The sequence below is a fragment of the Neolamprologus multifasciatus genome, chromosome 6 (genome assembly GCF_963576455.1).
Source record: "Neolamprologus multifasciatus chromosome 6, fNeoMul1.2, whole genome shotgun sequence".
Lineage (NCBI taxonomy): Eukaryota > Metazoa > Chordata > Actinopteri > Cichliformes > Cichlidae > Neolamprologus > Neolamprologus multifasciatus.
The window spans coordinates 25,172,565-25,199,233 of NC_140444.1; the positions used below are offsets into that span (position 1 = coordinate 25,172,565).

Below are 26,669 nucleotides of genomic sequence, written 5' to 3' on the forward strand. Positions count from 1 at the left end.
TCCTACTGATCACAGCAGCCCTGCCAACTGCTCTAAGCCCGAAGAGGAATGTTTAAAAACCAGCCTGGAGAGGACAACCAGAGAGGAAGCATTATGTTGTAGGTTTTCTGGGGGAATCGTAGGTCAGCTACATTAAGTTTTGGACATGAAAACGGTCGCATCTCTTGCCTTCATTGTTTTAGAGTAAATTTTCTTGGTCCACAGATCAGCAGATATCAGATTTGGTCCAGATAACACACTATTTTTCCTCCATTCAGTAAGACAGGCTGACAGTGTTGGTTTCTACTTCTACTTCTTTGCACCTGTAGAAATTTAATGCAAGGTTTGGAATCCCTGAAAGTCCAGCTAGTCTAAATTAGCCATAATAACTTTGATCAGTCATGTTTAACATTTGTAGAACACTTTAGTTTGTAAATGCCAGGAAAACTTAATACATGCCCTCACCTTTGTTTTCTGCATCAGTTAGTATATGTTACCATGGAAACAAGCTAAACTAAGATAATGAATATCGCAAACGTGACCTTTGGAGCATTGGTATGTCAACATCGGCACTGTGAACATGCTAACAGTCACCATATAGGTCTTAACCTAATTATAGCCTTAGACAGAGGCTAGCATGGCCACTTTCAGATTAGCTGAATTTGAACTGTATCATGTCTGAGTGTGACTGTCCCCGCCTCCCAGCAGTTACACTATTGATTGTGTCTAAAGATGCTTACATCATTCAAGATTCATAACAGCTATGCTTGAAGAAGTGACTGCTGAGCAATGTGATATAGTATCCTCATCATTCCTTAATATTGAAAAGGACATGGGCAGGGATGGTCATACCAGGGGACTAGTATACAGGGTTTATCTATGCAGGCTGAGCTGTAATGTACAGCAGCTGAATACAGCATAAAAAGAAGTGTGAAATGAATCGAAACTCTTTAATATACATCCAAGTTAACGATCTCATATGTTTTACATATATACAAAATCTCCCATGGACAAGTCTGTGAATCAATAATCATGCCAAGTTCATGAACTACGTTCAGCTGCCATTGATCAAATTGCTAAAAAACTAGTAACCAGGCAGAGTAAAGGCAATACAGATACAGACTGCAAAAAACGGACCCACTGTGACACCGCATTTAGTGACAGGCTAGTACTCGTGTCATTCACTCAATCACACACATTCATACAGCGCTTTTACCTTATACACACTTTCACTTCCACTCTGATGAATGCATTGGAGGCAGCTCAGGGTTCAGCATCTTGCCCAAGGATACTTCAATTCACAGTAGTTCTAAGCTATTATTTCTGCTTTCTCCACAAAGTGTTTTCACTGTGCTTTCCCCACTGTCCTGCCCTTTGAGTGAAATGCAGCATGGTACATACATAAACTCCTAAATTAGTTCCTTTAAATGTTTGTGGTTCCACTTTCAAAGCACAAAAGAAGAATCTAGAAAATGTGACACTGTGTAAAATGCTTCAAGTTTAAATAGCGAAGGTCAAGGTCAGGCATTCTTTGACAACTCTTAAAATAAAAAGATTGAAGCCAAAGGTACAAATGAGACGTTTCCAGTATTTTTTAATTTCTATGTCTGGGAGTATGCACAAGTTCTCTTGGGTCAGTGCAATGTTAATATCATCATCAAAGGGCCAATGCAAGGCTCTGTATTGGCGTCTGTGTGCCTGTTTGTCTGTGGACTGCACTCCCACCAGCTATGCATGCCTCCTCCAAGGAAAAGTATAACAGGAGCAGCTACTTGGCTGTAGTGTCTGCAGCTGCCCTGACCTTAACAGAGCACTCACTCTCATTGTTGCTTTTGTATATTCTTCAGCAGGATTCCAGTTTAATATCATTTAGTAAAAAATAGGTGTATGATGGAGAAATACAGCTCCACTTAGAGTAGAGTGACTAGACGAATTGTTAAATGTGTGTTGGACGACTCATCGCAATGGCTGCTGCGAACACAGTTCTGCAGAGACTTGCTCAGCGACAGGCAAAGAATGTGAGCCAGTTCATTCTGACACTGAGGCCACATTATCCTTCTGCAGTCACTGTGTACCCTGTAATAAGGACTATGTGACCTATGACCTTTGTGAAGGATTTAAACCCAGAACATCTAAAGTCAAGCAGCCAAAGAAAGAGGGTAAACTCTGCGGTTTTGTTAAAGATCGATGATGAAGTAAATTTAGAAAGTTCTACATATAAAAACACAGCACATGGTGTTAATCTGCTGTAAGTGTTGCAACGTCATGCTTTAAAGTTTTTCCCTGATTTCAGGTTGAAAAAGTCTGGATTGCCTCGGCTGCGAGTGTTTGAGCCTTCTTACCAAATCAAATTATGACCTCAAAAGAGGCTCACTCCAAACAATCACACTAAACAAAAACATGTCCCATCACTTAGTTTGGTTTAGAGCACATTTTTCTAAGAGATTTGAAAGGTGTTACAGAAAATGTCATCTCCAAAGGTCAAAGGCCAAACACTACTGACAGATTTATCCTCTTTACATTTCATCAGGAAGAGTCAGTCACTTGTATGCCTGGAATGGTAGGTCAATGATTTGTTGACCTTGACCTCTGCCACAGGTCAAGGTAAAGAATTCAACTAAAGCACGGTCTCATTTCCTTTAATGTCCCTAAAAACACGAGTTCAATTCCTAACTTTAGAAGCACATTCTACAGATTGTTTCTAAATTGGAAGCGCTAACTTGCAAACTATCATTTTATGAAGACGATCTGAAAATAAAACTGTGAGTTGGTGAGCATTGTTTGGAAGTTTGATTCAATTCTGAGCAATACTCCAGGAGAAATGGCGATTCTAGTAAATCATGGACCAAAACTAACAAACTTATGAGATAAGAAAAAATCGAGCAAAGACCTGACACAGGACCTGAGAGACACAGCTGTCATTCAGTTGATCCATTTACTGTTAATTAAAGCCTCGTCACAAATGGTCCCAGTGGATGGGTAGCTGTCAGGAAGCCATTCTTGAGGAAGAGGAACTGGGAGAAAAAGCTGAGTTGTGCCAAAAAGCCTCCCCACAAGATTAAAAATCAGTGGCAACTGATCTGATGGAGTGATGAATCCAAATGTGAAGTTTTGGGTTCAGTAAGTAAGGATGAGCTCAGGAGAGAGGTACAACAGTGAGTATCTACAGTCATCTGTAAAACACGATGCTGGCTCATTGTTTGGGGCTGTATTTGAACCAGTGGTGTTGGGGATCTTGTCAAAATTTGTGGAAATATGAACAAAGAAATGTGCCATCAGATTTTAATCCACCATGTAATACCATGTTGAAAGCATCTGACTGGCAGTGGCTTTATTTTTCAGCAAGACAATGATCCCAAACACTGCCAATGCAGTAAAAGCATACCTGGATGGAAAAGCACACAGTCTGGATTGTCCTTCCCAGACCCGGCACCTCAACATGATTTAAGCAGTGTGGGATCATCTTGACAGAGAACAGAACAAAAATCAGCCAACATCCAAAGAAGAGCTTTGAATGTCCTTCAAGAAGCCTGGAGAACAATTCCTGAAGACAACTTAAAGAAATTAGAAGAAAGATCACCTGAGAGAGTTCAGGCTGTGTCAAAGAATAAAAATTGCTACAATTGTACAAACTCTGTTTTTGCCTTAAAATACTGTATTTCCATCCATTTTTACACACGTTCCAATAACTCACTGTGACTATTTCCCATTTTCCGAGGAAAATATAAAGAAATGAGGAGTGATTCAAAACTTTTGCACAGTAATGTAAATCTGATATAGTAATTAATTCAAGAATATTTTGGCGATACTGAGAGACTTTGATATAGATGACCATTTACTTATGATTTAGCAAGACTATAATTAAACAAAAAGAAAATCCCCTGCTCTGTGATCCATCCATCCATCCACTAATGCTCATTGTCACCATTTACTGCTATTTTAATCCATTATGTTATGCAGATACGATCAACCCTTACAGACATTTAGACGATGAATGTATTTTACGACAAGATACTTTAAACATGTCTTCTTAAATCGCATAAACTCAATGCTCCTGAAACTTCTCTCATCTCATAATAAATCATTGCAGTAAAGCCGTTCACTCCACCATTCTCTCAAAGCTGCATGCACAGGATCATTCTGCAAACGCAGGTCAAATAACACAGGTGTAATTGCTGTCTTGTGACTTTGCAGTTGAAAAGTTTTAGCAAAAACTTGGTGCTTAGCAGCACAACGTGTGGGGAAAAAGGGGCTGATCCAGCCTCCGCCAGCTGTTTCTTCTCGCAGCGTGAAGGGCTTGTCGGTGTTTTCCAGCAGTCCCTCCCTTCTGCAAAGCTTCCCAGGTGTAACGGCCAACCTGCCAGATTGAACCACATCAAACCTCACGAGCAGGAAGCTTTCCTTCACTGTTATTACTGAGATAAAGACCCTGTGTTCAGCACTGCGCTATTGTCATCCAGCCCGCCACAAATTTATGTTTATGTCTGCCAAGAAAATTGTAAGAAAATAGAGACAGCTTCTAAAAAAACAGAAAAAAGGTTGTATTAATATTTTATTTTCTTCTGTACTGTTTGTGTTACTTTGTGTTCCACACACAAAAGCTCAGGAATGGCAAACCACCATCTTCAGCCACAGATCTTCATCTCTCTTCATCTCTTATGACCTGTTTCTAAACCACCACCTTTCCAGTAAGTGCCTCTGCTGCTTCCTGCTAACTACTAGCTTTGCTTGTCTCAAAGAGTAAAATCTGAGTCTATCCTTCTTTCACTTCTGTCTCTTCCTCACCGTGAAATATTCTTCCCAGGCGGTACCGGCAGTTTCCACCAACATTAACCATCAGACATGAAAGCTTTGCTCTGACTGGAAAATAACACAGCAAAGTCTCAGGTCTAATTATGCTGGTTTAGTTTATGACCTGCCAGCTCATGTCCATTATCTTTCCCTCCAGCCTTTAAACTTCACCTTGCTCATCACTTCCCAAACCAGGTGGGGATCTGTGCAGTCTTCACTTTTCTTTTTTCTGATGGTTCTCCAGACTGCCTGTTCTCATTCCCAGGCCAGCTAAGAGATTCACACAGGGTGTCTTTTGGCATCTGAGGCATCGTGTCTCACTCTCAACTTGCTAGGTATAAAAATGTAGTTGCTTTCTTAGAAGCCCTTCATCTCTCTTCAAGTACACCTTTAAAACGTGCTGGGTTAGAGCTGAGTACTTTTTGGATTTATGAAAAAACAAAATAAAACAGAGCATTCTGGATGAGAAACTTTTGATGTCTGCCACCTTTGTGCCTAACTATATAGACTGCTAGTAATACTAAAAACACAGCAAGTGATATTATTTGGCACATAACTGCATAAAAATCCTCCAAACTTCAGAACTTAGAGAATTAAAGATCAAGCCTCGCAAGCAGCTGGCAACATCGACCTGTCACTCGTGTGCAGATTAGGCAGTTTTAACAGGTGAGTAAGAAGAGGGAAAATTAGTAACCAAAGGTTTTTTTAAAAAATGATTTTCATGTACACTTCTACTGTACATGTGGGTATTTTAACATGTGTCTAAGACTGACCATTCCATGACCTGCAGTCTTTGGCACCTCTGCACAAACACATGCTAGCTGTTTGATCTATGCCATCCGTTTGGACCATGAATTAAAAAGAATAATAATTACTTGATGACATGACTAAGATTGAAAACAATGTTTATATGTTGTATGCCATGCTTATTGTAAATGAATCATTTCAGGGTAACTTATAAAAGCAAACTTTGTCTATAAAACATAGTCATATTTGGCTTTCCTGTTATGCAGAATTGACATATTTCTAGAGACAGCTACATTGTTCCATTGCACTTTAAATAAAGTAAGGTGCTATGGATGGCACACGCTAAAGTGGTTCTGTGAGTTTTAGGCTCCGTAAGCGCTTTAGTAAGTGCTTTGTTAAACATGCTCATTACTCACTCTGAAGCCTAAAATAATGCTGATTTCAGAACAATAGACCACATCCAGCTAAGCTTCTCAGACTAATGAACACACACGGCATCAAACTGATTGCATTTATATGCTTGGTGTATTATGCAGAGTTAGAGAGCTTGTATGTAAATTTTCACACATATGAAACTGGGACTGTTGTGGAGGGCCGCACCGCTGAACTGAATTCAGTATTAGTATGTGTCTAGTTATATGTTTTATGTCATTTTTCTATTAATATTGTTATTGACATTATTATTGTTATTACGCAGCTTTCCGCAACAGTCCCAGTTTCTCATGTGACTCCTTAGGAAAATGAATTGCCCACTCCTGCCTTCGGCAATATAATTAGAGCAGCATTTCATTGGTCCAAAATAGCCAGGCATATAAAAAATGAACTTCAGTTACAGGAAAAGGAAAACTAATTGCCACCACAGAGTCTAAATCCACAAACAGAGCTGCCTGCCAACTACTGAAGAAAAGATTTGTCACAGAATGTACTTTGACGTGACACTGTAGAAAAATTACAGCTGCTGTTAGCAAAATGAAAGCAGTCTCAGTCCCATTCATCATTGATAATGGGAAAACCTGCACTTTTCCTACGGAGAGCACAATAAGCACGTTTTGAAACAGAGGTTTGGATGCCAATGATCAAAGAGTTAACTGTAATATTGTGTAAATGCATAGCTGATTTCACAGTCATGCTGATTGCCTTCATTTTTCTTATCTTAAAGACCCACTAAACATGTGAGCAAGTATCAGAGACAGAACTAGAAGCGATTGCCTTTGCAGAAATGGACATTCCCGGCATTTCTGAAGCTGCTGTTTCTGTGAGAGCGGAAATGATCCGTGACTGAAAACGCCGAGCTCCCGAGCAGTTAGCCTCTCAGATGTGAGCTTATCATCAGCTGTTAAGAGCAGTGTGAATTCCTTAGGCCTCTGGCTGCAGCCCGGAGCGTTTTTGAGCTGATAGGAAGAGAGGGTGGACTGCAGGTGCAGATGTGAGCCTTACATCCAAAGCATGTGATGATTAGACCGAGAGGATCCGTGTTACTACTCGTGTGAGAGAAGGATGCCATCCATCAGCGAAAGACGGGCGGGAGACGTCAGATGAATAAAGGAGTGATGTCAAGCATGACTCAAAGTTTGCAGAAACGCATTTTGATAGAAGTGTTTGGCTTGGGTGTGTCTCTCTGTTATTGCCTAATTGTGGAAATGATGGCGATCCAGTCAGCAGCTTGCAAAACTGACTTTGATCCAACAATTAACTTAACTAACTCGTGTATGTAATACTACTTCATGTTTCACTCATGCTCGGTTTTGGTTGCAGTTTCCCATCATGAGTATTTATAAACCGCTGGATGTCAGGCTGTCAAGATGATTTACAATTTCAGGACTTGGACATTAAACAAATTTAGATTTTATGGTTATGGTATTTCTATTTTTAATAAGTTACTTCAGGACAGGAAGCTGTAACACTGCACGCCCGCTGGTCGTATGTGGTTGACTTTCAGCTGGTGGCGGGAGTTGTCCTTTTATTAACACCTAAGCTGGCTGAGCGGTGGAGCAGCTGCAGCACAGCATTTGTCTTGTAGTGTTATGTAGTCTTACCAAGTTTCTGAGGAACGGCACGGTTACCAGGCTGCCATAATATCTCCCACCGGACAGTCGAGAGGAACTTCCCAGAAGATCAAATCTATTCAAAAGAAACAGAAACAGGGTGTAGCTGTGGGTGCGTTGTGGATGCACAGTATCATGTCAAAAACCACTTGCTTGACGGTCAAAACTAAAGGAGAAGTCAAATCAAGGATAAAACAAGAAGCGCACACCTCTGCAGCGGCAACTCACTCTTTGGGGAGCATTTACTTTTAAGGGAATAACATTGTATTTAGTACATATTCATTTTGTTTTCGCCTTTCTGTTTAAATGCGCTTTAAGAAGTTTGCAGTGCAGCAAAAATCAGATAAGAGCGACGTAACAGATGTTTACTTTGATTACACAAACATTATGTAGAAGAGGAGTAGATATTGATTAAGTAAATAAGTGGACATGAAGAACGTGAGCTTAATATGTAACATAATAATACGGTATATGCCTAACTGGCTGGCAACACTCTCTTTAAAGGTGTAACAAATTTGGGGATCAGCTTAAAAGTAAGGCAGATGTGATCTTTAGAATCCCCATGTCCTCGTAAGACCCCGCTATTAATTTTTGTCCTCTGGCGGGGGATATGAGACTGAGACCGCTACACCAAGCACCTTTTATGCAACCTATATGACATCCTGGGCTTCCATATTTTATGGCCACAAGGAAGGTTAAGTGATACTTCTATTGCTTAGACTCAAATTTCTTCAATTTGAGGATCTTACTTTAGTAAGAGTTCAGAAATGCACAGTAATTTTACCCCATCCAAAGTGAAACTTTAATTCAGTGTCCTTTAACCATGAGGAAGCAGAGGGCAGGATGAGGTAGAAAGGATTTTACTCAGAACTGTGGACGGGGAGTCAGTCTGTCAGAGAAGAAGGCGGAGGAGGGCCAGACATCAGAGCAGGAAGGTGAGTGCTCAGTCGACATATTAGCTTTTGAGGAGTCTAAGCTGGCACCTACTGTCTGTAATAATAAGAACTGTTTAATGTAGGGCTCTGAAGTTTTGAGGGGAAATACACACCAGCTTAGAGTTTGATTTCTTCTTTTATCCTGTGGATTTATGAATTTATTAATATCTATGCTAAAAGTGCATTGAACTGTAGGTTTTCTGTCTTTGTCAATTCAGTTTCACCACAAAGGACGTCCTCTCATTACATTGAACAGAAAACAGGCAACCAGGTTTTAGAAAAATAAAGTCAGAGCTCACAAACAAGGGGGTGGTGCTCATCACTGAACTGAAAGTAGCATTAATACCGTACTGAAACTGGGTTGATTTTTTCTTTTTATGAAACATGAAACCAGGACAATGCTGCAGTATTTAAACTGAAAAATACTTAAACTGACAATCCATCACCTGACAGTGATGGGTTGGAGGTTAGAGTCCACTTCCACAGTTATGTACAAAATATTTCTCTGCCCCACTAAGCCATTATGTGATCAAACAAGACCTGATGTCCACAAGATATAACAAAAATAACAATTTTGGGGGAAAAAAACAGCAACGCGTCACTTTAAAACACAAATTTAAGAGATATTATCTAAATAAAATCTAAACATTTTTTCTTCTGGGTATGCCAGCGTCATTTCTTAACTGTTTAAAGACATTTTGTGAAAGTTTGACCTTATTTGACCTTGAAGAACAGATTAGAGGTCCGAAGTAACGTGATATTAAAAATCCACATATCCATATCATTGCCTGTATGCCCATATGGTGCCAATACAAACAATGGCAGTAAAAACATAGTTTTAAATAGCTCTATACAGCATTATTATCTCTTTACCGATCAATCATTCTTGATATTTTGAATCTTTTTCCAGTAATTTAACTTGACTATACACACGACTTTTTGTCATTTTTCAACCAATAAATTAATAATTAAGTTGACACTGAAGACCATGGTGGACTTAAGCCAAATTTGGATGGTGTCATGGTTGTTGACAGAGTGTTTTGTGTTATTTATAGTCATTGATTTCATTAATTATGATTTTCTCTTGGTTTCTGCTTCTGTGCGCCTCCTATGCTCCATGTTCCACGTCCCCTGTCTCCTCAGTCAGTGTCATGTCTGTTTTTGGGATTGGGATTTCTGGTTCTTAGGTTTTGTCTCTTTGCCTTCCATGTTTAGTGTGTCACATCTCTAGTGTAGGGTTTGTTCTTTCTATGTTTAGTCATCTGTCTTCCCTCTCAGCCGTGTCTCCTGGTTAGTTCTCGGTCGCTGTGCTTGTCCCGTGTTTCCTGGTTTACTTTGACAGTGGGGGAGCCTATCCCAGATGCCACAGAGTAAGAAGTGGGGTACACCCTGGACACACCTCTAGTCTGTCACAGGACTCTTTAAGTGATTTTGCTTAAATAAATTTATCACAAAAAGAGGAGGTGGATTTTTCGAAGATCAGTTTGATTCGAGTTCAGCTGATCGCAAAGATCACACCTACACATGCTGTTATTCCCTATTACTTACACTATCCAACCACTAGAAGGGGCATTCTTTCACACTCATTTTAGAGAAGATCCTTTACACAATTACACTGACTAAGAACTGTGTACACATGTCAGGCTGAAAGAAAAAGTCTTAATCTACCTTCCAATGTTGCACAGTAATCTAGATTTTCAGGGTAAATAGAGGAAGGAATTCACAATATGCACGAAAGTTCTGCTTTTGTTGTTGCTCTGTCAGATGGCAGTGTGTTGAAATGTTGCATTTTGTTGTAACTCGGATTTGAACGCGGAAGAGCTGAACGTTTACCCCATATAGCAGAACAGTGAGTTCGCAAGCGAGTTTGGGATTTGTTAAGACAAATCCATGAGTCCTGAGTGTTTGAAGGCCTGCATTATACTCAGTGTACTATACGGGCGTTTCCGTAAACTGTATTTTAGGATTTCCGAAGGTGAAGGACCTGTGATAAATGTTTAGAGGGAACAAATGATCTAAATACCAACTTCTCGTCTGAATGAAGCCAGCGTTGTTGCTGTTGTTCTCATTTGTCTCCTTCAGGGACTCCACTGAAGTCTTGTTGGAGACAGCGGCCTCATCATCAGTTTTGACTTCCACAGTGGACTCCACAGGTGCAGGTGGCTCAGCTACATCCGCTTTGGGCTTGTCCTCAGAGCTGTCTGGAGCGGGAGCAGGAGCTGGAGTTGCAGACTCAGTGCTGGGATCAGCAACAGATTTATCAGTCTCAGCTGTAAAGGACAACAAAAGCAGAAAGCACAGCTGTTTTTTGTGGTTCTCAAGATAAAAAACAGTGATTAAAATAAATGGAAATTGAAACAATGTGGATAAGTAGAATAAACACACGGACTGAGTTTGAAAATACTGGAATGCCCCTGTATTTGTGTCATACCTTTTCGACAGTGTGTTAAACTTTTGCAATAAGTTAATTGTGTGAAATTCTTGAAACATTTCTTCATTTTTTTCCTTTAAATCTAGATGACATTACAGAACCGCTGTTTGAATTATTTAGGTGCCCCATAATCACAGCATTTCCACTTAAACAGCCTGAAGTAGTTTGTCCTCAGGCATGATATTTCTTGGGCAAAAGCATTTGAGGGGGCCACCATGTTGGTAATGAGGCAGCTGATTAGTGATCACTTCCTAATGAGCCAGAGCCATGCAGCTGTTGGAGGCTGTGGGAAAGTAGGGCGGCCCCATTATTATCTGACCCAGTCTTAGGGAGAGGGAAAGGAGAGATTAAGGAAAGCGGAAGATGGCTGTTGTTCAAAACGTAATTGTGGAATGACTAAGCTGGCTGGTCAGTCGTTATTCGAGCCTTTGCTAAACTATTCTTCACAGGTGGATTCCTGGCATTAATCAGCCTCTAACTACTATCTCGTTTGGGTTTTAAACATGAAGCCAATGCGCAACTCTTTGCTTTTTTTTTTTCAACTGCCACCAGGGGGCAACACATCTATTTGCAAACAACAGGTCTAACGTTCTCAGTACTTCTTCATCACCACTCTCAAAGCAAACATCACATCTGTAGAGCTCGTTCTTGACATAAAACCATACTGCTGCTCACTGATCATCACCTCTCTTCTTAACCCTAGCTTCAACAACTAGCTTCATGGTATGATTTTGTATGCATGTGTGAACTGGGAAGATGGTGTAAATATTTGGACCACTATCAAGAAAAAGATTCGGATGTGTTGTGGTGCTCAATACCCGAACTTAACTTATTGGTGGTTAATCGGGTGAGGGGAACTTTAGGGGAAGTCTTTAATTTTTTTCCCCATGTATCCCCATGTAATGTCTGTGTTATGTGTGTAAGGTCGGGGAGGGGGGGTCCCATTTCACTGCAGGGCAACCTGCATGTGGCGAATAAAGCTTTGATTGATTGATTGATTGATTCAGTTTTATCTTCTGTAGTGACGCAGCTCTGCACATCCATTCTCCATTCCTCAGGCATGATCTCTCCCTCCAGAACTGTGTTAAACATCCTGGTTAAACGTATCTTCATACCCTCCATCTGGACCAGCTGCCTCTTCCACTCCTCTGCAAGTCCTCTGCACTTCCTGATTCACTGTCCTCCATCCGTCGTCCTTTTTCTCTCATTTCCCTTAATTATCAGCTCCTCAAAGTACTCTTTCTCAACATACTCTCTTCCCTTTTTATAAGAGTTCAATGTCTATCCTTAACCACCCTAATCTGCTGCACATCCTTTCCAGTTTGAGCTCTGCCTAGACGATCTTTACAAGCCTTTTTCTCATTTCTGTTCAGCCCCACATACAGCTCACCATAAGCCTTTGCCTTAAGAGTAAAATATAGTATAAAGTGAGGAGTACCTTGTAATTGAAAAAGCTGCACATGTACAGTATACTGTTTCTTAATCAGAGCCACTCATTACCAGAGTTCTCAGATAAAAACAAAACAAACAATTTTATAACTCAGTTTTTTCCTACTTGTGGAAGTCTGTCGGTCTACTGTTTACCTCAGCTGTCAATGTTGGGTGAGAAACTTTATTCACTCTGGAAAAGGACTCTAAAACTATGTGAAAGGAGTGCAATGTGAATCAGAGAAGCTCACTTTTGACCATGACAGCCATACTGAGTTGAATTGTTGCTGGGGATATTCTGAGCTGTTGGTAAGTGCTACTGTTTTAGCTACTGTTAGCCTCTTTTAGCTGTTGTTAGCTTGTGTTACCTGCTGTTTGCCAGCATTAGTGAAACCTTTGAAGTGGGTCTAAAATTGCTGGACTCCACCACTAATTAAATAAAATTTCATATGACGTGAGTATGTAATCAAACTGTTTATCAGAGGAAAGGTGAGATTTTTAGGACACTCAAGCCTAATATTAACTGACATAATGTTAGCCTATAGCCAGTTGGTGTTTTTATATAGCAAACTTGTCAGCTGTCTGGAAACAGTAGGATTACATGTCTAATCTACTGAGAATAAGTACGTGCAATAATATCTGTAATTAATTAGCATTTGTGTTAGAGCCCTGACTTCAGTTCAGTAGATGAGATTTTAGGTGAGGAGGAAAAAGATCAAAAGACCCCGCCGTTAATGATAAACCATAGTTATTATAATTAATATCTTGACCGGTTTTTAGCCGCAAATATAAAATGCCATTAGTCAGAAGCGAGGAGTCATTCCTGGCCGCTGAATTCAAATATGGTGGGGCTGCTTCACAAACCACAAACCCACTGCTATGTATTTTTAATAGATTTATTATAAGTTTATGAGAATGCATCGGTTTGTTGGAAGATGTAATAACACAGCGAAATGTGAAACCTAGCTGTCAACTAGGTTTCATTTGACCAGATTCCATTTGGCATTGTAGTTCTGTTACATTTACGTAGTAAATGTGACATTTACGTAGGATTTTGGGCATAAATATTTCTTTGAGTGCAGCAAAAGCAGCCGGTTAACAGCAGCTTGGATTTGTGTTTCCATTCAAGCACAGTATTGACTTACTCACAGTACAGTACAATCACTATTTATATATTTACATTAAAAAAAGGAAACACATATGATTCTAAATGCTGAAAAACAGAAGCACATGTGTTCGATTTTTCAGTGGGATGGCTGAAAAAAGCACCTCAAACACTTCCTGTAGATATACCAAGCTATTATACCCACATTTGAGCAAATTATTGTGCGTTTCTAGACTGATGGCAGTTTTTTTACATGCTGCCTTTCAGGTCAAGGGCTGTGCAGAGTAACTTGCCATCAAACTGACCTTTGATTGGTTCATTTCAGAGAGAGCCAGGACAGCTGCTTTCCTTTGCTGTCAATTGTGAGTAAATCTTGCCTGCTTTCATTTGATGCTTAAACACACCGACAACACATGAGTAACTATTGCTTATTTCTGGCTTTCTGTGTGAGCGTTATTTGATCTGTATATTTGAGATGTATCCACGGTTAAAACACAGTTTTCTGTTTAAAAATGGCCACTGTACAGAGAAAAAAGAGAAGTATTTGTGATCGGTCCAAATACAAATGACAAATAATGCTGCCAACTCACTGGACAGAGGAGTACTCGGTCCTGATAAAATATTATAATGGGTGATAAGAGTCAGCTTTTGTGTCATTAGTTAAATCTTTCTATATAAAATAGCTGTACAGCAATTTTGATCCTGAAGAAAAATATTAAACCCAACCAAAATAAACTGTAACAAATGCAACATTTGAATCAGTATGCAATATTGCTGGGAGTGCAAAGCTCTCTCAGTGGTCAGCAAGACAAGACAAGTGAAAAGTCTCCTAAAAACGTCAGCCCATACCCCTTTTGCACAACACGCAGTTTGCAAAAGTCACAACAATGTGCTTATCTCAATGTGTGGCTTTAAGATGCCTGTCATTGTGAGGCGCAGTCATAATTTTCTGCTACTCAGGGTCTGTGTTAGATCTGTTTCTGTGCACCGCTCTGCACAAGATTATACACCACTCTATCTGACATGCAAGAAAATAGGCTGATCTTGAGCTTCACCTCATTTGTTTAAAATCTGCTTTCAAGAGGTCTTTTTTTTTGCCTCATATGCTGTATTTCCATTTATGATTGTGGATTTTTCATTAAATTGCTGCACCTGTTTCTAGTAAAATACAGAAGAAGCAACGACGGGCACAAGATTTTTTTACACAGTACTATGTCATAAACTACCTATATGGAAATGACATGTGTTTAGCAGGCTTCAATTTCCAAAGCCTGAAAAGGACGTATATGCTTGTTTCCTCTCACACCGAATTCAACTATTGACCCCCCAAATCAACTTTTCCTTCTTCAAATTTAAAATGATTTTTTTCAAGCCCTAAAATAGTAGATATAAAAAAAAATGAAACAAACAATGAAACTAACTTGCTGTCTTGACACAGACACCTCTTTTGCCCACAAAACCAACAATAGCAGTTCCCCAAATGTCTGCAAGTGAGTGTACATTTCTAGTAGGTGCTACAGATTCTTGTCACGGAGATTAGACAACATTAGTATCAAACGCAGATGGCAAAATTTCATTTTTACTGTCACACGAGAGGGGGGAAACAAACAAAAAGCAGACCCTTTTCACAACAACTGGGACAAGACATTGTTGGGGAAGGCAGAGAGACACGCCACAATGTCACACGAGGAGAATACTAGGATCGGACAATCTTTATTCATTTACAAGGAAACGAAAATATTAAAGCAACAGCCTTTTAATGAGCAAGTGCATGACAAAAAGGGAACAATGTTGTATATAAAAGTCACAGAAGAGCAAAAGCTCATCTCCATGATTCCCTGCACAAAGGCTTAGGGATACAGCTTTCCACAACCTCAGGATTTATTTATTTATTAGATCTTGCATCTACTTGGGTATCAACTGCTGTAATGGGAAACTACCATACTCCTTGTTTCTTAACTTAGCTCTCATTTCCATCAAGTGGTGGGCTTAAGTACTGCAGGGCATCTGTTGTGGGAGCTTTTTTTAAACGAGAAAACTTTGTTAGCTGTGCACACACACATTTCAAAATACTGGAGAACTGTGTGAGTCAGACTGGTGTGTATTGCATCAGATTTTCCCTCTAAACAAACGGACTTCATTTCATATTTTAAGTTTCGTGTTAACCGTTAAGTCAACGTCTGAGTCATGTACACATAAAGATTTCACTATTTCAATATTTACAGCATCTGTGGATGTTGCTACGGTAACGTGTGAGGAACGGTGTCACGAACAGGACTTCCTTTTTGTTCTCTTAACACATCTTAAGAAAGAGGAAGTGGCAAACACCGTTATACACTCACACCATTTTTAATCCACCAAACACATGCTGTTTATCTGAGTTTCACACACGCGGAAACCATTTTCTTTAACACATTATAGCAGGAAAGGCGCTGGTGTGAAAAATTCAAAGTGAATTATTGGTACAATATCAGAAAACGGTTGTTGAAGTTATGAGTAAAATCTGGGTTTCCTATTGTGACAAGTCAAATATTGTGAAAAAGATCCAGACAGGTTTGTTCTTACCTTTCTGCTCCTCCTGTGCTTCGGGATTAACTTCATCTGCGCCTCCTGGCTTTGCCTCCAGTTCTTCTGGCTCTTTCGCAGTAGTTTCTGTACTTTCGAAGGTTTTCAGACCTGAAAAAGACAGGAAAAATATTTATTTATTCAGATGGAGGAACCTGGTTCAAAAAACAGAACAATGTTATATTTAAGGCGATACACTGTCTCCAGCCAATAACTGACCATTTTGAGGTGCGGTATCAGCAGTCTCCACGGTGCTGAGAGGGATGTTGACTTCATCTTGTCTGGAGGACAAATCAACCGAGTAGCGCTGAGGAGATCCAGAACACGGGGGAACGCATTAGCGCCTTTATTTAAATGTTTTTCTTTACATGCAACACTGATCCCTGGCTTAAACTGAGCAACAAAAGCTGCAGTTATATGACCATGATACCACACATTTTGAAAAAATCTTTGGACCAAACAAGGATATCAGTTTCCCGCACACTCCCAGTCTTTATGAATAAATCGCTGTCTGTAGCTACATGTTTAGCAAACAGTATGAAACCCAGTCAAACCATTCTTTGTTGGGTATTGAATGTAGAGCTTCTTTACTTACTCTTCTTCTTTTCTGTGTCACGTAACAGGCAAGTAAAAATGCCACAGCCACGAGGATGAGAATGACTAGAATGATGATACCTGAAGAAGGAAATACAATTCATGTTTAGAGTGAAGGACATCTGCCAACACGGTGGCTATGCACTGTGACCCACAGACCTCCAAGTAAAGACCTACACTCACAGGACACTTCATTAGTTACACTATGCAATCAGTGATGCCTTGATTCTCCGAGGTGTAGATTCAACAGGGTGCTGAGAACATTCCTCAGAAGTTTCTGGTCCATTCTGACATTTATACAAAGCAGGACGGATCCATGCTTTTACAGCATATTGCTGACCCTACCACCAGAACGCCACAGATCAGGTAGCATTTTTCAAATTCAGTTTTAGAGTTTTGTTGCAAACTGTAACTTCACTTTCCTGTTCTTATACAACAGGAGTGGCACCTGATGGGGCCTCCCGCTGCCGTTGCCCTTCTGCTTCAAGGTTTAATGTGTTGTGCATTCAGAGACGCATTTCTGCACACCTTGTGTCGAGTACAAACTGATAGTTTGAGTTGCTTTTCCCTGCAGTCAATCTATTATCCTCTGGCATATGGCATCAACAAGACATTTCTCCCAGAGTACTGCCGCTCACTAGATATTTTCTGTGGGAAAATCCCACCAGATCATCAGTTGTCCCAAATACTCAGTCCTGCCCCAACAATCACGTGACATTTAAAGTCACTTATATAAAACTTTCTTCCCATTCTGACGATCTCTTGTTCATGCACATGCCTAAATGCATTGAGTTGCTGTCATGTGATTGGCTGAGCAGATATTTGCATCGACGAGCAGACGAACAGGTGGACTTAATGAAGTGGCATGTGACTGTAGATTTACACACTAGATCTGACAGAAAAGTTCTAACCTCTGTGAGGCACAGACATGCTGACATATGTTTAACTCACCAGTTTTGTCAGAGCCAGCTGTCTTTGGACTGGACGTGGAACCTGTGAGATATACAAGACGCTTGTATGAAATAAAAAACCTGCCAACGAGTTGTCATAAAACGTTAGTCTATCCATAATCCAATCGAAAAACACCCACAGCTGACATTAAGGATATACATATTCATTTGCACTTTTGTTTTAAGCAATTTCAAGCAACTCTTTCCTCTAGCTCAGGGAAACTCATTTAAGATCAAGGGCCACAAAGATGTCCAGTGGACCAAATTCGAGTCTTTGCTAGGCCAATTCTGGCCTCTGGACCTTATGTTTGCCTCCATCACTCTTGTTTTATTCCTGCAGAAAATATCTGGATGTTTAGCTGCAAAAGGTGCCTCGATGCGAGCACGCCAGGGTTTATCTGAGGTTTTCCACTAAAAACGGTTGCATGACGAGGCTGTGAGCTAATCCTGTCGAAATGAGGAGAACTGCAAAATCGTGCGAACCTTTTCAATTGGATTGTTGCAACAACTGTTTCATCTGTTTGATCTGCAGATGAAGGGTTTATTACACTCAACACAGTTGTTGGCATGCAGAGAGTTATGAATAATCATGCTGATTTTGGTAATGTAAGAAATCAGTCCCAGCTTACTCTTTGGGAATGTGCCTTTTGTGGTTTGAGATGTCACAGAACCACCCGGTGCAGGTGTGGTTTGAGGCTTTGTGGTCCTTTTAGTTTCAGTGACAGTCTGACTGCTGGGCTTTGCTCTACCTGTAGTAGCAACACTTATTGCGCTGTTTCCTACAACAAAACAATCAAAACATTTTTTTATGTTAAGAAAAAGCAGAAACTGTGAAGTTTGGACCATTTACAAGGGTTAAAATCTCTGAAAGAACTGCTTTACAGTATAGGCTTTATTGTAAAAGGAGTGGGATAATAGCTCTCACCAGAAGGCTTATCTGTTGAAGATTCAGTGCTGACGTTCATTTCAGTACTTGAGTTGCTTGTCTTGATGGTAGTTCGATCATAATCGATGGTCGTGCTCATTGTGCTGGTGTTGGTGATGAAGGTGGTGGTGGTGGTGCTGAAGGTGGTGGTGTTGGTGATGAAGGTGGTGGTGTTGGTGATGAAGGTGGTGGTGTTGGTGATGGAGGTGTTAAGATCTGTCCCGTCCTTTTTTGCTATGGCGGTCCCCACAAACAAACCTACACAAAAAATAAATATAATGTTCTAATCGGTCAAAACAATATATCAAACCTTATCATTAAATTCAGTTTCAGCATACCTTTTTTGGCCTTTCTATGCATTTCCTTTTGTCTTTCCCCAGTTCCTTTTACCCAACACGCATTAGACCCACTGTTTCAGAGTGCCTTATCATTTAACACAGTATGAAACTCACAGGTAGTACAATACACACCTATAAAACGTCCACTTTCAGCTCATAATCTCAAAAGAATACGACATATATATAGCAAGAAAAATAACTTTAATACAATGCTTTAACAACTCGGGAAATTTCTCCCCAGATGTTACAAAAACTTTCATTTCTACACATTTCTACAGCCATATGTGAAATCGTGCACAAAAGCACTACAGCAGGATATAAGACCTAGTTCCCGTTATATAAAACACTCGCAGCCTTATTGAACTGAATCTTCCTGTGTGTTAAGGCAGCGTGCCTGAGAACCTTTTTATGCACACAGTGGTTTAAGTGCAACGTACAACACGCTCACATTTAATCTGCAAAAACAATGTTCTGTCAGATTATGTGATTTTATTAAATTCACATTGTAAAAATTACGATCTGAACCCAGATGGAAGAATTTCTATTGAGGGACACACCCCATTCTCATTCACACACACACACACACACACACACACACATATATGTGTGTGTGTGTGTGTGTATATATATATATATATATATATATATATATATATATATATATATATATATATATATATAAAAACAGTCTTACCCAGCATAAAGAAGAAACTTGATGGCATTGTAAGTCTGTTGGATGGCAGCAGCAGCTGGAAAAGCCAAACAGAGATAAATATAAAATATCCGTATTTATATGCCTCCTGTCTAAAGGTTCTGCTTTCATATGCAGCGGTTCTTTCTTAATGCTTCAGAGCATTGCATGCCTGTACAGAAAAAAGAGGATCAACCAAAACTCTGACCACATTACTTGAGATAGCGGTGTTGCTCAAACGCCGTAAACGAGAAGAAATGTTGTTGCTCTGTTGCTTCAGAGGCGACTCTCTTTGCAGACCTGCTGCCACAAAACTCTGTTTGTTCCCCATAAACCTAAAGCTGTGAACAACACAGCAGAGTGACACCTGTTGCCGACTGTGAGCGAACATCTCACTTCAGATTCACCTCTTTAGACCTGTGAACTTATGTTTCGGTGTATTTTCTCCAAGCAGTTAACACCTGTATGTGTTATTCTGGGGAAACTGTGTGTTTCTAAATATAAGCCTTTTCACCAATTGTTCATTATTGTCACTTCTGGCTTATGCTCACTAGATGTCACTGTGACTAAGGGGATAATGCAGGAAAAAGGTGCATCTTTTCTTACTGATGGAAGCTTAATTATGTAGTAAAAGGGCATACAAAATGCATGAATCAAAAAAAAAAGTTAGGTTTTTCCTGCAGTTTGTCAAGGGGGTAAAGGCATGTTTGTGGTAATAGCAGAGTCCAGTGGTCTGACAGTGATGTTTTTGATTATAGTGAGAGTGGAAGATTGGGTTATTTGCTGATTAAGAGAGATGAAAGATTGATTTTGCACTTTAACATTGTCCTATGTTCATGTCTTCGAGGTTTTTGGACTGTTGGTGACTTAAAACTTAACATTTGGATCTCCACGAGCTCCAGGAAGTTGTATTTGTTGCCATTCGTCAAACAACTAGATGACAACCCATACCATCACCGAAAGCAATCTTTTCTTTCTCTAATGCTACCATGTTTTTGGTTGCTTCTGAATGTGTGCGCTATTGTGCAAGTGCGTGAGCCTGACTTGCCTTGTGTTGCGAAGGCGTATATGTGCTCAGCCTTGTGGGTTCATTTATTACTGTTTATTTCCCCCCATGCCAGCGGTAATCAGCAGCAGGATTAGCGTTAACTGCCACCCAGTCACTGGCAGGCTCCACGTGGGCCGCTGCGCCCCCTCCCCCTCCCGTCGACCGGGTCTCTTCTGGACCCACTAATCCTGCAGAAAAACCCATGTCTGGCTTCCTCTCTGGGCCACCTATCGCCACATCACAGAGCCCAGGCAACAACATCAGGCCCGGCCTAGTGGATGAGCTAATCGCGGAGAGGAGAGGAGGAGAGGAGAGGAGAGGGCATGTGTGTGTGAGAGACACGGAGAGGGGAGAGAGCTGGACCACCCACCCAGAGGATTCAGAGGCACAGGATTCACAGCCCATTCTGTTGACCTGCCACACCGCCCCAGCTCTGGGCAAGGCCCTCCCCAATTGTTCCGCCTGCTAACATGAGGACGGGGGTTAGAGGAGGGGGGGGTGGATGAGCAGTAAACAGTGGGCTGAGCTTCTCTCCTTCAGCGCACAAAGGGGCTGAATTGTGTCGGACTAGAGCACTTTTTAGAGTGGCCCTGCCATGGGGCCTGAATGAAACATCTGTGGAGGCTGAGCCCGAGGGAGAAAATGCTATTTTGCTGTTCAACCACACTGACAACCTGTTTTCTCTTTCTTGCCCCCCCTCCCCCCCCCACACACACACCACCACCACCACCTCCCCTCACTGTTATTTCTCCCTTGGCCTTGTAAAACTATTCATACTGTATACTCGCATTTGCCAAGCAAGTAACAGAGAAGTAACAGTACGCGAGAAAGAGAGCGTGAGCGGTGGCCCAAAGGTTTGGTTGGACATGAAGTCAATTCGAGCAACGAAGTTTTCTTTTTTTCTGGGTTTTTTTTTTTTTTTGCAGTTTTCTTGTATGTTTTTGATGCAGCACGTGATGTCATTTTTTGTATGTAATTATATTTTACTTTAAAAAAAAACCCAACAACATAAAAAAAGGACAGCAGCTTCTGTCTATGAGTTGTAGCATACCTTTGTGTGTGACTGGAGGTTCTCCATCTAATATTACCTTGTAATACACTTGAGGTGACTGTAGTTGTGCAATATAGGTATTAAAAAAGACAACTTAAAGAATTTCCTCTCATAAATATGGTGACTACAGTAACGCATGGAGGATATTTGCGCTCCTCAGAGAATGCTGCAAGTACATGCATCCATCAGCATCACCTCTGCAAGGCCTCCTCCCCTGACGGAGATCCCCCCACAGTCCACCCCTGACACACACACACTCTGCTTGGGTTCCCCACAGTCCAGCTCCACCATGTGAAGCTCAAAGAGAGAGACCACTGAGACATTTCAGTTTAATTGAAGGGGAAACAAAGATCCCCGCTTATTTCCTGGTCACCCATTTTCTTTAATCAATTTCCTCTCTTTGGTCCTATATCATCTGTAATTACTTTCCCTTTCCCGCCCCTTGTGGGTTCCTCTTGCAGCAAAAGGTCTACACACACACACACACACACACACACACACACACACACACACACACTTATTGCTAACCCCCTACCGTAAGCAGGCAATACCTTCAGCATCAATACTCGTTGCCCCCCTTTGGCTGTTCCAGCCTGAACAATGAAGAAGGCCCACTGGCTCCAGAACCCCACTAAGCAACCCCTGACCCTGCCCACCTACTCTACTAAACGACAACACACACACACACACACACACACACACACACACACACTGAGGTTCATGTGGCATGTACTCTCATACTGAAGCCGCAGATATTGTCTCACACACACACACACACACACACAAGTCACACGAGCCTGAAGTGAATGGAGCGAGGGAGAGGGCGAGGGGGGTGGGGGTAGGTTTGGGAGGGGTTAGGCCCACTTTAAATACCAGCTCAGCTTGTAATCGCTGGAGTTTGAACTTAGAAGACTTCTTATGCTAAGAGGTCAAGAAGCCAGAACACTCATTCGCTCCTTTCTTTCTTCCCTGCTGCCCTCTGTCAGTCATCTCACTCAAAGGGTCTCGCTGAGCCGTTTAACCGGTTACATACAGTTACACCAGCGGCGATACCCTCAGGAAACCGTCGGCATGGTGATTTCAACAAGAGCACACGAGACGTGAGACAAATTCATCGTGGCAAAAGCTCGGCTACCTCCTGAGCTCGAGCACCACAAAGTGAATCTTCTGCCAAATGGAAATTTTCAGGCAGCACTGAGCTCCGTTTGTGAAGAGTTACCAGAGGAATTCGTTAAATGTAAGACTTCCACGCCAACCAGGAATATGAAGACAATGCCCATAAATGTATCCATCTAGTGTTGCAACAGCTGCTTACCTCGGGACATTTTGTTTACATCTGGTAGAGGGTGGATAAAAATGCCCTCCAAATTATACACCTTTATTGGACTTCACATTTCCCAAATATGACCACCCAGAGAACATAGCCCATACCACCCACACACTATTGGGTGGATTTATCACTCAGCTGATGAATGAAAGCAGCTTACAGTATTGGCATTGTTGCCTTGTTTGATGGGGAAGTGAAACATCAGAAACACCTATATAAATAGGCATTAGGCATTTGAAAGGAAAAGGTGTTGTCTGCCAGCAACAATTGCAGTGTAACTGCCAAAAAAAGGTTCTAGTGCAATATTGTAATAAAGAAAAAAGAGCTGAGGTGGAAATGTTAGTGTGTGGTACAGGCAGGTCTAATACAGGCTTCCAGTTAGTAAGCAGCATCACAGGATTATACAGATAAGGGGTAAACGGTGCCAGCCAGAGGATGTGAATGCCACCATGGCTGATTAATATTTTCACACTGTGTGTGTGTGTGTTTTAAATAAGTATAAGAGCTTGTGAGGTGCTAACGGAAAAAAAGACTTTAAATGAAATCTTTCCCTCACTCTGCCATTCTCTTTCCTCTCCAAAAGTTAACCCTTTATTAGTGAATGGAGGCAGAAACAAACCATACCTAATTTGCTTTGGCAAAACGGATGTCAGATATGCAGCAGGCATGGTTAGTTCAGGTAACTACTGGACCTGACCAATGATGTGTTTAAGTGTCTGTTGTCCTGTCTACCTCCTTTATCCCCACTTGATTGTAGCAGATGGCTGCCCCTCCCTGAGCCTTTTTCTGCTGGATGTTTCTTCCTGTTAAAAGTATGTTTTTCCTTTCCACTGTTGCCAAGTGCTTACTCATAGGGGGTCCCCTCATTGTTGGGTTTTTCTCTCTATTATTGGAGGTAGCTTACAATATAAAGCACCTTGAGGAGACTAATATTGTGTTTTGGCGCTATATAAATAAACCTGAATTCAACTGAATTCAATTGAAAGATTCTCTTATATTTAGATCTGATATGGTGCTGTGATTTATGAATGTATTAGCCTCTTTTCATTCATTTCATCTGGTTTAAAAGTTTGAATGCCTCTAGTGCATCTGAGAATGTGAAAAGAACTTGTGGTGTAGATTCAGGGACAACTGTAATATATGGCTAATGCCTACTGACATAGTAATTCCCATTCACTTTTAAAACTACATTCCAGCACTATGTCTAACTTCTGATGGATTTCAATATTTGAAAACACACAGTGAACAGACATTTTATTACTTGCACCTTGCTAGAACTGGATTAGACCAGTTTTGCATTTAAAACTGCCTTAAATCTTGGCGGCGCAGCTTCAACAAGGTGCTGGAAGCATTCCTCAGAGATTTTGAAGGTTTGACGTGTTGTGCCTTCAGAGACACTCCTCTGCATGCTTTGGTGGTGATGAGTGGTTATTTGAGTTACTGTTGCCTTCCTATCAGCTCGAAGCAGTCTGGCCATTCTCCCCTGACCTCTGACATCAGTAAGGCATTTCCCCCCCAGAGAATTGCCACTCGCTGGATAGTTTCTCTTTTTTGGACCATTGTGTGTAAAACCTTGAGATGGTTTTGTGGGGAAATTCTCAGTAGATCAGCTTTTTCTAGACCAGTCCATCAAGTGCCAACAACCATGTCATGTTCAGCACCACTTAAATCAACTTTCTTCCTCATTTTGATGCTCAGTTTGAACTTCAGCAGGTCAGCTTGACCATGTCTGCGTACCTAAATGCAATGAGGTGCTGCCATGTGATTGGATATTGGATTAGATATTTGTGTTAAAGTGCAGTGGAACTGGTGTGCCTAATTCAGGGATTGTAAATGTATAACCCAGAGCACTAAAATAAATTTTGAGTTATTCATTAGACATCAGGACTTGTAATAATAAACTTATACACACTGAACACGTCATGGGTAGGTGTGATGAGTTCTTCTTCATATAGACTCTTTGATTTGGCATTTTTAATTAATGCAACTGAAGAATTTTTTGTCAACCTTGGCAACAGCTAGTGATATTTGTCTTTTTAACCATGTGGCAGGCATGTGGCCTTTACTGATGACTGTTTATCTTGAGGAAGGACATGGTTCTGCTGCCCGCCGAACAGCACCCTTGCAGAGAATAGGAGCAGAGATGTGCTGCTGTTGTGTCAGAAACATATTCAGATATGATCGTCCCCCTCCATTAGCTACACAGTTATCCCTCCTTACTGTGAATCCATTCAAGCTATAGACGTTGTACTACCCTTTATTATTATTATTCTGACATCTGAAATATGTCAGAATAATTCTCAGCTTACGTGTGGCCTGAAAGGTCAATAAAATGTTAATATTCTCGAAAAATATGTTTTCCTGCAGAGCCTAAGCCTTAGTTGTGTAGATCTGTTCCCCACTTGTGCCCCATCATTTACTCCTCTGTCATCTTTCTCTCAGACTTTCCTAGAGAGGCCCCTTCTACTCATGTTGAAAAAGTGGTGTTTATGAATATTAATTGCTTCATGCATCATTTTTTTCTTACTCACCCACTGACTCACGTAATTATATCTTATGTACTGCATATGTAGATGAATGGTCCTCTGATTTATGCATTTTGAATGCATTTCTTTCAATGTTGTTTGTGCATGCGTGCATTTACACACGTGCACAACTGCAGGACGCGTGATCTGTTGATGGGTCTCTGTGAGTTTGTTGAGCCCATGTGAAAAGGAGGATTAATTCCCTCTTGTTGGTGTGATGATCGAAAGATCGAGGCCGTGTTGTGTGTCTCAGACACTAGGGAGAGAGTTTGAACAAGCGCAAATCACCACTGATACACACGTACAAACACACGTGACGCGCTTCTGATTTTGGCCTTCATGTGCGAGCTTAAAGAAAGACGGCAGCTGAAGGACCAGGACAAATTCCTGGAGTGTTTTCCAAGAGTTTGATGTGCAAATGATAATGGTTCATCCAAACCGTGTGTGTGGTCAGGAGGCGACACACACACACATACAATGATGGGCCTGCCCACACACATACTCTACTCATACAGACACGCAGCACACATTGACTCTGTGATTGGAAGCCTTTGGTCTTCATCAGGTCAATCAGTGGAACCGTGAGACCTGGAGGCTGGATGTCCTTCTGTTTCCAGACTTCAGTGTGGCCTGTTCCAGTAACTCCCGAGCAAATACAGATCATAAGGATGTGTGTGTTCCTGTGTGTTCGTGTTAGCATGTGTGAGAAAGATAAAGAATCGCATTAGTAGTAGTAGTACAAGGGGGAGCTGGGAACATGCTCTGTGTGGGGTACAAAATCAAAATGAGGGGGTATGACCTCATTTTCATTTACCGTAACACACATTAGCCATCCAGGTCATTAGTGCAACCATCAGCTCTGAGGCGCTTGTAATGCTTATACTTTTAGGTACAAGATGTGTGGTACAGGGGATCAGTAGCTGGGAATATACTTCGGATAGACTTTGTTCATGAAAGATGTAAAGATATGTGCGCTGTCGCACTCACACTGAGGCTCCACCTGTGACTGTCATGTGCACGCGTGTGTTTGTGTGTATATTATGTGCTTCACACAAACACACACACACTTTAGTGAAGCCCACAACAGAAGGTGAGCAGATGTGCTGCTGGCCACAAGCAAAGGCTGGTCTCGCATTCTGAAGTGATAGCTCGCATATGGCACACGGCAGCAATAGTAAAATCTGACATCATTCA

The 26,669-nt window shown here is 41.1% G+C and overlaps 1 protein-coding gene across 3 annotated transcripts in view; it reads right to left on the reverse strand.

Moving 5' to 3' along the window:
* Positions 1-19,765, reverse strand: part of LOC146517097 (uncharacterized) — a 29,626-nt gene extending 9,861 nt beyond the window's left edge. The window contains exons 1-9 of one of the 3 annotated variants that reach the window (XM_085163445.1): positions 19,528-19,760; positions 18,496-18,753; positions 18,200-18,349; positions 17,572-17,613; positions 16,622-16,701; positions 16,246-16,333; positions 16,027-16,137; positions 10,525-10,767; positions 7,554-7,638 (exon numbers count right to left, since the gene is read on the reverse strand). In XM_085163445.1, coding sequence (XP_085019571.1) covers positions 7,577-7,638; positions 10,525-10,767; positions 16,027-16,137; positions 16,246-16,333; positions 16,622-16,701; positions 17,572-17,613; positions 18,200-18,349; positions 18,496-18,753; positions 19,528-19,555 — 1,062 coding nt within the window. In that variant the 5' untranslated portion in view covers positions 19,556-19,760 and the 3' untranslated portion in view covers positions 7,554-7,576. Of the gene's footprint in view, positions 1-2,173; positions 7,639-10,520; positions 10,768-16,026; positions 16,138-16,245; positions 16,334-16,621; positions 16,702-17,571; positions 17,614-18,199; positions 18,350-18,495; positions 18,754-19,527 lie in introns of those variants that run through there. The other 2 variants (XM_085163447.1, XM_085163446.1) reach the window with 2 other exon arrangements.
* Positions 19,766-26,669: the final 6,904 nt, after the last annotated feature.